This window comes from Squalius cephalus (genome assembly GCF_949319135.1).
Source record: "Squalius cephalus genome assembly, chromosome: 9".
In the NCBI taxonomy this organism is placed as follows: domain Eukaryota; kingdom Metazoa; phylum Chordata; class Actinopteri; order Cypriniformes; family Leuciscidae; genus Squalius; species Squalius cephalus.
Genome location: NC_137130.1, coordinates 5264935 through 5277752, shown reverse-complemented (window position 1 = coordinate 5277752; position 12818 = coordinate 5264935). Strand labels below are relative to the sequence as shown.

General features: G+C 36.6%; 1 protein-coding gene across 2 annotated transcripts in view; it reads right to left on the bottom strand.

Moving 5' to 3' along the window:
* Positions 1–2751: 2751 nt before the first annotated feature.
* The window catches only part of cers6 (ceramide synthase 6), a 50247-nt gene continuing 40180 nt past the window's right edge, over positions 2752–12818 (bottom strand). Inside the window, exons 8-11 of one of the 2 annotated variants that reach the window (XM_079880344.1) lie at positions 12444–12550; positions 9183–9339; positions 6384–6407; positions 2752–5830 (exon numbers count right to left, since the gene is read on the bottom strand). In XM_079880344.1, coding sequence (XP_079736470.1) covers positions 5681–5830; positions 6384–6407; positions 9183–9339; positions 12444–12550 — 438 coding nt within the window. In that variant the 3' untranslated portion in view covers positions 2752–5680. The remainder of the gene's footprint in view (positions 5831–6383; positions 6408–9182; positions 9340–12443; positions 12551–12818) is intronic. The other variant, XM_079880345.1, reaches the window with a different exon arrangement.

Sequence of the window (12818 nt, the reverse complement as noted above, 5' to 3'; positions counted from 1 at the left end):
AGGTGATCAACTCAAGTGTGATCGTGTCTCGAATGGGATTGGTAATATAGCAAGAGAGTTCAAATGTTCATTTCCTTTGTTTTCTCAGAGAGTAGCCCTCTCTTCCAGTTCTTCCAGTTTCTCCTGTCTTACAGTTTTTGTAGGATTGAAAATAATCCAAGATATTTGAAATGAACAAAGACATTTGCTTTACAGTTTTCCACCCCCTCTTTCCCCAATGACCTTTGGAGTTGAGGGGCTGATAGTGATCAAGGCCTGTAGGCCAAGGTCTGTGTACTTCGGGGGTCTATGAATTGTCACACCTTTAGTGCAATGGGGGAAGTTGTAATTATCTGATTGGTCAGTTTGAACATCTCACATTTGGGTTAAAGTCACATGGTCAGGGAAAAGATAAAACAAGATTGTAACTGTTGCTCTGCCTCTTTTATTCTCTGGGTCCCTTTCTTGGGGCTCTCTCTCTTTACCTCCTCTTTTCTTTGTCTCTCTCTCTCAGGTAACATTTTACATATATGCACATCATCTCATACATCTATTTTGTAACTATTTTAAGTGTAACCATAACCATATTTTGTCATTAAACCTTTTCAGTTACAAATAATGTGCTAACTAGTATTGATTTGGTATTGACTTTGAATTGCTACCTATTGCAATACAATATTGTCACTCTCTATAGCAACGCTCTCCCACATATTAAGCTATTGTAACTGCGCTTATTTCCGTAGTTGGTATAAGTAGCAGTGGGTGGTAATAGACAAGAAATGTACAGTTTTCTACCATCTTGCTGACAATGTTTCTCTAGTCATTTGGCAGTCTTGCAGCCTGAACCCCTGTAGGAAATCCACCCTTACACTTTTATGGCAAGGTCCCGCTGAAATAGTGGCACAAGCTAACATATTGAACTATAAGGTAAAATTGCTCGATGAACCTTGTAACATTGACATATCATGTTGAACAAATTGAAACCCTTTTTTGGGGCTGTCCAGCCTTCTCCTAAAGGGGTGGGAGTGTAAAAGTTCCAGATTGAATTCACTGTTACTAGTGCTTTTCCGCTACACTAGGGGGCGGCGTCCTCAGTTGTGAGGATGAGGATGCCGATGCCAATAGCAGAGAAGTGAAGTTAAGGCAGAGGTAACTAAAACATGGATGTGAGTTGTAGCTCATTGTCCTTGGTTTGGCTTTTTGATGGGAAATAGTTTTTCTTTGCCATTCATTTAAGCCTTATGTTCTAATTACATAGTCCTCTTTTGGACTGTTTTATGCTAATTTTGACTGTGTAATGCGCATGGGAACTACCAATGGATTGTATCGGCTGAGTTTGTTGTCTTTGGAACTGTTTAAACCTGTGTAACTTTACAACAATGGAGGTTTATGACAAACAGCATTGGAAACTCAGGTTTTTCTATCACGCAAACCATTGACTGATTTTGAACTGATTTGTATATGTGGTGTGTCCTGTTGTGGATGGTGAATACATTTGTTGTTACTTGTTTGGCACTTAAATATAACCACTGCAAAAGCTCAACGGATGTTACCCTACCTCTATTGTGGTTTTATACTATCTTTTGAAATTTAAGATGGTATGTCCCACTTAACGGCGCCCGAACAGGGACATTCTGGATAATATTGAGTGAAAGTAGTGTGTATATGAGTTTTATTTATGATTGAAATTTAAGATGGTATGTATGTTATAGTACTGAGTAATATTAATTAACTACATGTACTTACTATAGGGTTAGGAATAGGGTTTGGTTTGGGGTTAGTTGCGTGCAATTGTGCAGTTTATAGTAATTACTACAGTAACTAAATGTAATGTTTAACCAGGATACTGTAAAATAGTGTAATCCAATATAGTATGTAAACAAAATCATGCAAATGAAGTACTATTGTGGCAGATCATCACTCTGAATGTCTGATTGTTCTAGTCTCCACCCACTCCTCATGCACCAATCAGAACGCTCGAGCCCTCGTTGATCACAGCTGCTGTGGTATAGGAGGTTTAAAGCTGCTGTGCTGCCTCATTTGTAGGTTTGACTCTAAGGGGCCATTTACAACACACCGTTTTCAACTAAAAACGGAAGACTGTTTATGCGTTTTAGCTGTTCATTTACACTACGACTGCCTATGGGGGCCTGAAAACGCAGATATTTGAAAACTGTATTCGAAGTGCAAGTTTTTGAAATCGATAGCGTTATCGTCTACGTGTAAACCACAAAAACGTGAATTTGTGAAAGTGGTGACGTCATGCGCTTGCATATTACGTGTTCACTCTATAGTCATGTAGTATTTCTTTACAAAGTAGGGTCTGTGTGAACGAGGATCATTTTGACAATGTTGTCGTCTGTATGCGAGAAACGCAACAGTTTTTACTTTGCGTTTTTGTAGTACAATGGTCAAATCTATCTAAAAAATCTCGTCTCTGTATATTTTTCCACTATGTGGTTATGGTAATATATTTTTTCCTACAGCTGATCTCTTCTGTGTCTGTTGTTTTTAGTTATATTAAGTTTTATTTATTAGTTTGGGTGTTTGGAGCTCTTTAGAGGGTGTTGTATCCCACAACAGTTTTTATGAGTTATTCTCTTTTCACTTCATTTTCTATTTGTTTCATTTTCTCCTGCAACCTGCAAAAGAATAACTCAATCCAAAAATGCTTCGAAATAAAATGACAAATTATCCCTTGCAACTAATCATGAATTATTAGGTGTAATATTAGAGATACAGACACATAAAAGCAGCCAGAAGGGGTTTGGTCTGTTGTGTTTATTTAAAATACATGGCAACATAATTCATTAGTACCGCTGATAATCAGTTTTCCAGCGAAGGCAGAGAACACAGTTGTCTTTTTTTTTTTAAATTCTTCGCCTTTTTGACATCAAATGTAAACCACATAACACAGCAACCTGTCTGCAGTGCAAATAAGATGACGGCTAATTAGCTTTAGCGCTTCTCCAGCTTTAAACAGACAGCAGCAGCGACCTTCCCAACACTGAAAGAAACGGCATTAAAACACTCAAATCAAATGCTTTAAATAAAGCTCGGCTGAATGATGATCAAATGCATGTGGAAAACGGGAAGAATATTTTTCTAAACTAAAAAAACAGACAACATAAAAAACAATGTTGGTCTCAAACAGTGTGATAGTTTGATATATTTCATCATCTCATATGTACCTTGTTTCTGAAGTCTTACTGTGCACAGTAATAAAACCAAACCTTATTTATGATGGGCCTGATGATGCACTATTTATTTGGAAATATGACTGGGATTTAATGAGAAAAGACTATCAAATATTTCATCCTAAAACTTTCCTTAAATGAAGCGGAATCCAATATGCTTTTAGAAAGACAGGAAAGATTCTTCGATAAAAAACTTACAATAAGTGTCACTGTGTCCATTTTTCTTTTTATCACATGAAACACTGATAAAGGGTTTCCATCAATGCATCAAAAGTTTGGGGTCAGTAAGTTTTATTATTATTATTATTATATTTTTGAATACTTGAATTTACAGAGGATGCATTAAATTGATCAAAAGTGAAAAGTGACTTTCGCTTTCAAATAAATGCTGTTTCAATAACAATATGAAGCAACTGTTTTCAATATTGCTAATAATAAATGTTTGTTAAGCATCAAATCAGCATATTAGAATGATTTTCAAGTGATACTGAAGACTGGAGTAATGATGCTGAAAATTCAGCTTTGCATCACAGGAATAAATTAAAATTGAAAATATATTAAAACAAAAATCAGTTATTTTTAAATAGTAAAATGTTTTTACTGTATTTTTGATCAAATAAATGCAGCACCTCAAAAACAGAAACAAAAAATCTTGCCAAACCCAAACTACCCCACTAATTAATAGTGATTCATTTGAACAAATTATACATTTGAGCAAATTGACTGACTTTGGTAATTCTGCCCATTTAAAACAGTTACCCCTTTTCTACGAAAATGATGCTGGAACTCGTGCCAAGACCGGTGCTCAGCTGGGGATCTGTGAATCTCTCGACTTGAGAGCCGAATAATGCCGTAAATGATTGTTACTGCATAACCTTTCCACAAGTACATTATACTTGACAGCTAGCGGTTGAAATGGGTACTGCAGTCCAAATTCAAAATACTGGAGAGAAGTGTTTCCCTCCTCCTCAGACTCACACTCACACTGGTTGCCAGATTGAGGGCACTTCGACAATGGAAGGCAACAAGCCTTACACTGTATATTTATCCATGTTTTAATGAGCGTTTTAATATGCCTCTTTTTAGATTGATGCCGATGCTTTTTATGTTTTGTAGAATCTGCAATCTCTGACCCAGGGGTGTCGAAATGTTATTGGGTAAATTTACATTTGCCTGTCTTAATGAGTGAGTCATTGAATTATTCATTGAACCAATCCATTTAAAAAACAATTCCTTCAGTAACGAAACATCACCATGTGTTGCACAGAGATGCAAAACAGTTTGTTTTGAGCTATATTCGTTTGAGTGAGCCAAAACAGGCAATTTTGTGTCTAAAATGTAAGTCACTTAATACTAACTTCCTGTTTATTGAACTGGTGTATAAAATCAATATCACATTTGTAATCATGCTGATATTTGGAGAAAATAAATGGCACTTTTCGTGTGATATTGATGTATTTCAAATGAGAGACACATACTCGATAATGTCAGATCGCATTTCGTTAGAATATAAATCGTTTACGATATAAATCGCACAACCCTCGGTATTTCATTTGGTTTGAAACTTCGCAGCCATTAAAAATGTATATTCTATATAATATGAATGTGTGTAGAATGAATAAAATTCAGACTTACTACAGCCGCCATGTTATTGTCATGTGACCTACAGTGTTGTGTCGCTTCACTACCATTGACAAATCCTCTCCCGTGGCCTCATGGGATAGTAAAGATCCATTGTATGCACACTCGCCGGAAGTAGTAAGGTATGTATTCAGACACATTACTCTGTTGATGTATTGTTTTTCAGACGTAGCAATTTTTTTTTCAAAATGTTACAGTTTGAATTGAAATCTCTTGCGGAATGCAATGATGCATCGGCTGAATGTGCTTGACATTCATTTACTGTACTTGCATAGAGCATGTTTCAGGCCTACGAGGCTGATTCGGTGGAAATGTGCTGAATGGTTCCAGACTGGGCACCGGCTCCAGCACCGTCATCTTGTCGTGGAAAAGGGGGAATGTATGTTGAGAAAGAAGAGAGAAAAAAAAAAAAACAGCAGCACGGAAAATGCAAATTTATTAAAGATACAAAAAATAAATAAATACAAAAAGACACTAATCCAAGAAAACTTCTATTCCCAAGATGCCAGAATACATGACCGCAGCAGCATGCTCACGTGATTATGAAAGAAAGAATGAACGGCGATCTTTCATTCGCCTGCTTGAAACAAAAGAGTGAGCTGCACTGAATCTAAAAGGTGCTTCGATAACCAATGGCGCAGGATCAACGACCACAAAAACAAAAGCAAACGAACGGAACACAAAACATCTGGGGGAAATTGTGGAAAGCGGCCAACCGAAACAGAACTGCATTCACATTATTGAGTAGTTCCAGTACGGGACCGGACCGGTAATGTTCATACATGGTTTGACACAACGGAGAGTGATGCAGGTACCATCTGCAGTTGGGACCCAGTGAAACGTCCTCCACGCGGGGCGGATGGTTAGTGTTCGTCTGGACACGGGGACGGGGACAGGTAGCCGTTGGTGCCGTGAGCCCCGTTGGTCCCATTAGTGTGGTGTTTCTGAGAGGGAGGAAGAACCTCGTCTTCATCAGAGCTCGATTCAATGTCACTGCGGTCATCCTTTGACACCTGGGAAGATTATAGAGATGCTTAAGATTACAATACACGCTATTCTTATGACAGAGTTCAAATAATATACAAATAATTGCAATGAGTCATAATTTTTGTTGTGATAGAAAATTATAACCACCTACATTTAACAGTTATCTAAGAATAATTCCTGCCAACATTCACTACAAATGTGTGGGGTTGGTACGTTTTTTGAATGTACTTGAAAGAAATCTATTATGAAAAAAGTGTCACATGATCCTTCAGAAATCATTCTAATATAGTGATTTTTTTGTGTGTGTGTGTGTGTGGAAACAATGGTGCATTTTTTCCACAGTTCCTTGATGAATAGAAGGGTCAAAAGAACAGCATTTATTTAAAAATAGAAATCTTTTGTAACATTTTAATGTATTTACTGTCATTTTTGATCAATTTAATTCATCCTTGCTGAATACGTGTTAAACAACCTTACTGACCCCAAACCTTTGAATGGCAGTGTATCTGAAAAATCAGACTCTAAGAAGCTTAATGCATCCACGCACAGAACAGAACACTTTTACAATGAACTACTTACATGTAAAGGATTCCATTTTCCCGCCTTTGATGTCAGCGTGTGAAGTAGAGAAGAAAGAAAAAGCAAATTTATATATAAAATGTATAAACCAAGTTTGATAGTAGATGTAACAATCTGATTTTGAAAACAACATGAAACGCAGCTTTTATCAACCGCCAATTCTCTGACGATTGTAACTTTATGGAAATAATTTTCCTGTTTTTGATCACAGGATCATGGGTGCCTTATTTAAAAGCTGAGGTAATTTGTTACCTCTTACACATCCACAGATAAACCACAATACTGTCCCAATAGCGTGTTAATTCTCCTTGTTTAATCAGTCAAAATGTCTATCTGCGTTTTATTCAGCTACAGTGATTGCTGGATGTCTTTGTCAATATTAGGGATTTCCTGGAATGTCATAAATTACATTAATAAACACTATTTATCCAGATTTAAAAAAGATATTGATGAAAGTTGTAGTTTTTGCAAAAAGAAGCCAGAGACAGTTGTTCATTTATTTTGGCACTGCCCTTATGTGTCTTTTTTTTTTGGCAAAATGTTCTTTATTTCATTGTTGGAAATATTGATGAAAATTTTACATTACTGTGGAAAGTTGTTCTAACTAGGTATTGTAAACTCAAAAGATAAAAAACCCCGCACTTATTTTATAAAATTTTTTTGATGGCTAAGTTTCACATTCATAAATGCAAATTTTCAGGGAAAAAGCCATGTTTTGTTGCATTTGAAAATGAAGTGAAGCTTTATATTGAGTCAATATTGCCCTCGAAGAAACAAAAAGCTATTAGAATTTTACAAGCATGTACACTCTTTAAAGTATTCCCATAATACTATCTGTACCTCCCCCTAGCATTTGAAATGTAATGTCTTTCTATTGTTTGTTTTGAAATTTCTTCAATAAAACTGTATTAAAAAAAAAAAAAAATTACATTAATCCTATGAGTCTAACTTGTGGTCTTCCTGTACGAGGGCACCCTCCAGTGTCGAGTATGAATTAAACAAATTACATGTGAGAGTTTAACACTCCATAATGCTCACATTGTCCTGTTGTGGGTAAAAATAGAAAAAAATACTGCTCTCTAAAGATATTTGAAGTAAACATGATAATCCCTAAGTTTTTTTATCCGAATGTGCACTGTCTGCTTGTGTTTTATGACAGATGGCAACCAGTGTTAAGGTGCAATACTGACACCTACTGTACGATGGGATGTCAGACAAAAAGTGGTTATCGCGGTAAAATTACGGTTATCGCCTATAACGGTATATTGCAACACCCCTAAATGACCGTTCGCAAAGCCATGCTATGTCCGACAAGCCACGCCACTCTCGCGCCACACCATGTTCTCACGGCAGTGAAAAATACATCGCGGAGCAGAGAGGACACAGACAGGACAGACCAGGTTACTTTTGAAGTCTCACCTTTCAAATTTGGTCATTTTTTAAAGAAATTTAAACAATTAATACCGTTTTGTGGCTCTTTAATGTGTGGTGGAAGCTCACTGTAGAGCCTCATTTAAAGCTGCTCGTGAACCGATCATCTCTTCCTTCTTCTTAATTTATAGAATCAAATAAACATGAATGAACATAAGAAGGAATGTTGTTTTAACCACGGAAAGACGTCAGTACACTCTGTTTTTCAAGTTCAAATACCTTATCATTAGGGCTGGGCGATATATCGCATGACAATGACTACGTTTACAAGCTGTCAATATTCGGGTTATGGTCGGGTTAAGGTCACTATTTAGGTTTCTGAAACATTCGGAATAACCCCGTTTACATGCGTGAGCAGAGAGAGTTACTCCTGTATACATGGAATTTGTAATCAATTGGCAATATCCCGATGTAAACGGCGACGCACGGTTAGCGTCTGGACGTACGGACAACCTTAAGACGCAATATGTGTCATTTCCGATTCTTCTTCCTGTATCCAAAGACAACAACAACAGCAGCAGCACGCGGATAATGAATAGTTCGGGGCAGATAGCGATCGCCTTTGTTTGCGCTTTCCTCCTCGCTCCAAAAGTGTGGTGCTGTGCTGCGTCTCGCCATGTTTACCTCTACTTCTTGTTTACTTCCGGTATACTGCACCTTGCGAATAGAACATGCACAGAACACAAATCAATGTTCCTTTTGATGGGGAAATGCCGATACGCGTTTACATGACCAAATATTCGGGTTAGAAAAGGGGTACCCCAGGGATCATATCCGGGTTTTTAAAAACCGGGATATGAGCATATTCGGGTTTTTGCCGGTGTTTACATGGCCGTGCGCGACCGGGTTATTGCTAATATTCCGGTTTTGAACGGATTATTGGCTGCATGTAAACGTAGTCATTGTTAGGCGCATCTCATCAGTAAAGCCGGTTCCTTGATTAGTAGTAAATCGCCATCACCTGCTTTCAGATGGAGCGGCATTCACTACAAAGAGCCGTAGTTAACTGACAAGCTGAGCCATATCGCATTAATTATCGCAGGCGATACGTCCGCGATAATTAATGCGATATGGCTCAGCTTGTCAGTTAACTACGGCTCTTTGTAGTGAATGCCGCTCCATCTGAAAGCAGGTGATGGCGATTTACTACTAATCAAGGAACCGGCTTTACTGACGAGATGCACCTAACAATGTCATGCGATATATCGCCCAGCCCTACTTATCATCTATATCGGTATATTGCGACACCCCAAATACAAATAAACTTGAATTGAATTGTCAATAGCTTTGCTAATTTAATGGCTAAACATATTCAAGCCCTTGCAATAAGGGTGATGGAGGAGATGGTGTGGTTTTCTGAAGTCTCACCTTTCCTCTGGAAATGGCCCTGTAGGCGGTGCGCACTATGAGATATGACCAGAAGGAGTGCAGGGCCTGCAGAAGGACGAGCAGTGTGTTAAACACCCACCACGATGGATACGGCCCAACGATCTCCCAGCTCTCAAACACAGTAGTGTTTAAAATCCTGCAAAACACACATTTTATTACAACATCTTAGGACATTCCATTAGTTCAAGTATATTCAACAAACATGGCTTCAAAACCCAAATGTGAGATCAGTGGGAAAATATTTGGCACACAGATAGAGGACAGTCTCAACATTAAGTCTCTAACTCAATCCCTCTAGACTAGAGCCACCAAATGTCCAAAGTTGCACTCATGTTTATGCTAATAACTTTTGAACCATAACGGCTAAAAACAAAGTTCTTTTTTCCTCTGATTCCTTGGCTCAAGACAATTCGACATTGATCCACCATGAGAATTTTTCCACCATTTTCTGACAAACATACTTGTTCAAACTCATCCTAGATAGTTTGTCTGATTTCCACTAAAATTGGCACAGATCATCTTTAGACCGTGCTGGCGAAAAGTTAAAAGATTTTCAAAAATCCAAATCATTCTTGAGTAATGCGCAAACTATTTTGAAGACGAGCATGCCAAAATAGACATGAGGCTGTATCTCTGCGAAGACTTGGCGTAATAAGGCCAAACTTGGTACATGTCATCACAAGCATGACCTGAGGCTACTTGCTGCAACTTCTGAACAGTTTGCCCAAAAATCATAGAACGGATCTCTTTTGATTAAGTGCAGCATACCGAGTCGAATGATACCCAATTCTCCGGTGTCAACCATTTTGGATGTCGGCCATTTTGAATTGTGTCGTAAAATGCTGTATTTTACAAACACATACGCTTTTTTACGAAACTCGACATGTGTCATTGGCACCATGCCTTTAAGGTACTCATAAAGTTTTTGCAGTTAAAAATTACTATGAATTTTCCAAAAATCCTAATAGCTTTTGATGAATTCTGTCTATTTTAATTAATCTAGAGTGGGACTATGCCGGCAAAGAGTTTCTGATAGACAAAACCGTTTTTTAAATAAAGCATTAATGAAATGAATGGCATGATGGCAGGCTGATTCTGAGGCTGTAACTGCAATGCTTTTTGGCATATTGAACCAGACTTTGTGACCACAACACATCGATTTGGTAACAGCGCCACCTCTTGGTCAAACGTGAAAAGCAATTAAATCATATCACTAGTGAATGTATTTATGATTTTCAGCCTTTTTGACTAAAATCCGTGTGTGTTATAGTGTTGTTAAAGTTGAATAAAACTGAAACAAAGCCGAATAAAATGTAAATATTAGATGGTAAACTTAAACAGAAATTAGAAATGTTGCTTTGGCAACTAACTAAAATTAAATAAGTTTAAGCTGAAGTACAAAAATGTCTAAAACTAAAACAGAATAGCTTAATATAAATATAAAAAACAAACTAATAGAAACAGAAAATATAAAAATAAAATTATTTTAAATTATAATAAATTACAATTAATAAAAATGAGAAAAGCACACAAAAATAAAATAAAACAAAAAATTAAATGAAAAAATAAAAGCTAATTTAAAATATTAATAAATGACTATTAATGTTAATAAATACAAAATAGTAATAAATACTACACTAGCATTTCTGAACCTTCTGGCATTGTAGATCTGGAAATAAACTGTTCTAGGACGTTATCACGATTAATGTTAATCAACGAAGCAATATTTCAGATTCTGCAGGACACTAGATCAAATGTAAATCAAATGAGTGATACTGATCATGCAAACTCTTTTATAAAAGGTCAGCTTTCATTGCTGCATTGTAGCACAAGATGCACGACTCTTAATCTCTAAAATAAGACTGAATCAAAATTGACATGAACAGCATATCAGTGAATACAAGGACTATGACAGCAGCTCTGTGAAGGCCATTTCATAATCATTACTAAATGACAGTGAGGACTCTGAGGACCAGAGACTTGGGCTGCTGCCGTCACATCCATCATCAACTCAACGGTTCCTCACGTGGAGCTGAATCTAATCGCACGCTTTGATTAGACCGTTTCTCTAATTCCATTAGAGTCACACAATCAAGTACTCAAAAGCCACAGTAGACACTTAGATGAAGTGAGTGAATAAAACAACTTTCCAGCACTAAATGATTAATGAAGAGAAAGCACAGATGACTCATTCTGAAGAAAAGAATCATGTCAAAAGAATAATGGATCTGAAAAAGTCAGAGTAGTGAGACGCCGATACACCTGGTATTAACATCAGCTAATTTCAGGCACAAACATGCTTCAAAACTTTATGTGATCGAATAAAACCACATTCAGAGGTGCTAAGTTGAGGTAGAAAAATTGGATATGCATCCATTGGATATGGATAATTTTATCACACTTTTCTCATGTCAACATGCACATTTACGTCTTGTTTTAACCTTTTTGTGTGTGTGTGTGTGTGTGTGTGTGTATTTTATTGTTTTTATTACTTTTCCAATATTTCTTTTTTATGAAATCAATGTTATTATTTTATATACTATTATGGTTTTTATATTTTTTTAACTAGATTTTATTTTTATATGTCAGATTTCATTTTAATTTTAGTTTAAGTTTTAGTAATTTTGTTGTGCTTTTGTCATTTGTATTAGTTTTTTAATATTTCTATTTAGCGTTAACTTATTTTTATTTCAGTTTTAGTCATTTTAGTACTTCAACTTATTTCTAATTTTCGTTTGTTTTTTATTTTTTCATCCAATATTTACATTTTATTTGACTTCAGCATTATTTTAATGAAGAAAATCATTTTAATAGTTTTAGTTAACAAAAACAACACTAAAATTAAAATTTTAAATTATTTCTTGTGGAAATCTGCAGTGCCACACATTTTTAGCCAAAATCCGAAAAGTTGTCTAAATGGTTAAATGCTAATAAAATTAAATGTTTAAATGTTTGATTAAAGCACAATGCTATTTCCTTTTGCGATAAAATGCTAATTATAGGTGTAAAAAACTAAGATCCCATCTGTTTTCTCTCATTCTGGACTCTTCCACATCTCAACACTACTGCTGTAGCCATAGTAACTATTACTTGGCAACAACACTGACTGAAGGTGTCAAAACCTGAAATAAAAACGCTGGAAAAGATGATAAAATAGAACATTTAAGATATACAGATGAGAACGAGAGGTTCTGACACATAATCAACGCACATCATCTGTTACTGACAGGAGTGTCTTACCATACAGGATACACTCCCAGCCTGGAACTGATGAACACCAGGGCAAACATGATGAACAGGACGTTGCAGAGTCTCTGGCACTTGGAGTAGTTGGCCATTTTAGCAGCCTGCAAACACAAACTTGCTGCATGATTTATAATCAACATGACAGACATCTAATGCATGCAAATAGCACATCTTGCATCACCAATCGTGAATCCTGAATGTACAGTAAGACTAGATTCAGACTGCAGGTTAATGTGCCCAAATCCGATTAATTTGCTCATATGTGACTCAGATCTGTTTTTGTCATGACAGTGTGAACGGCACAAACCACATAGAATCTGAGCTTTTCGATTCTGATATGTGCCACTTTCATATGTGGTACTACACCCG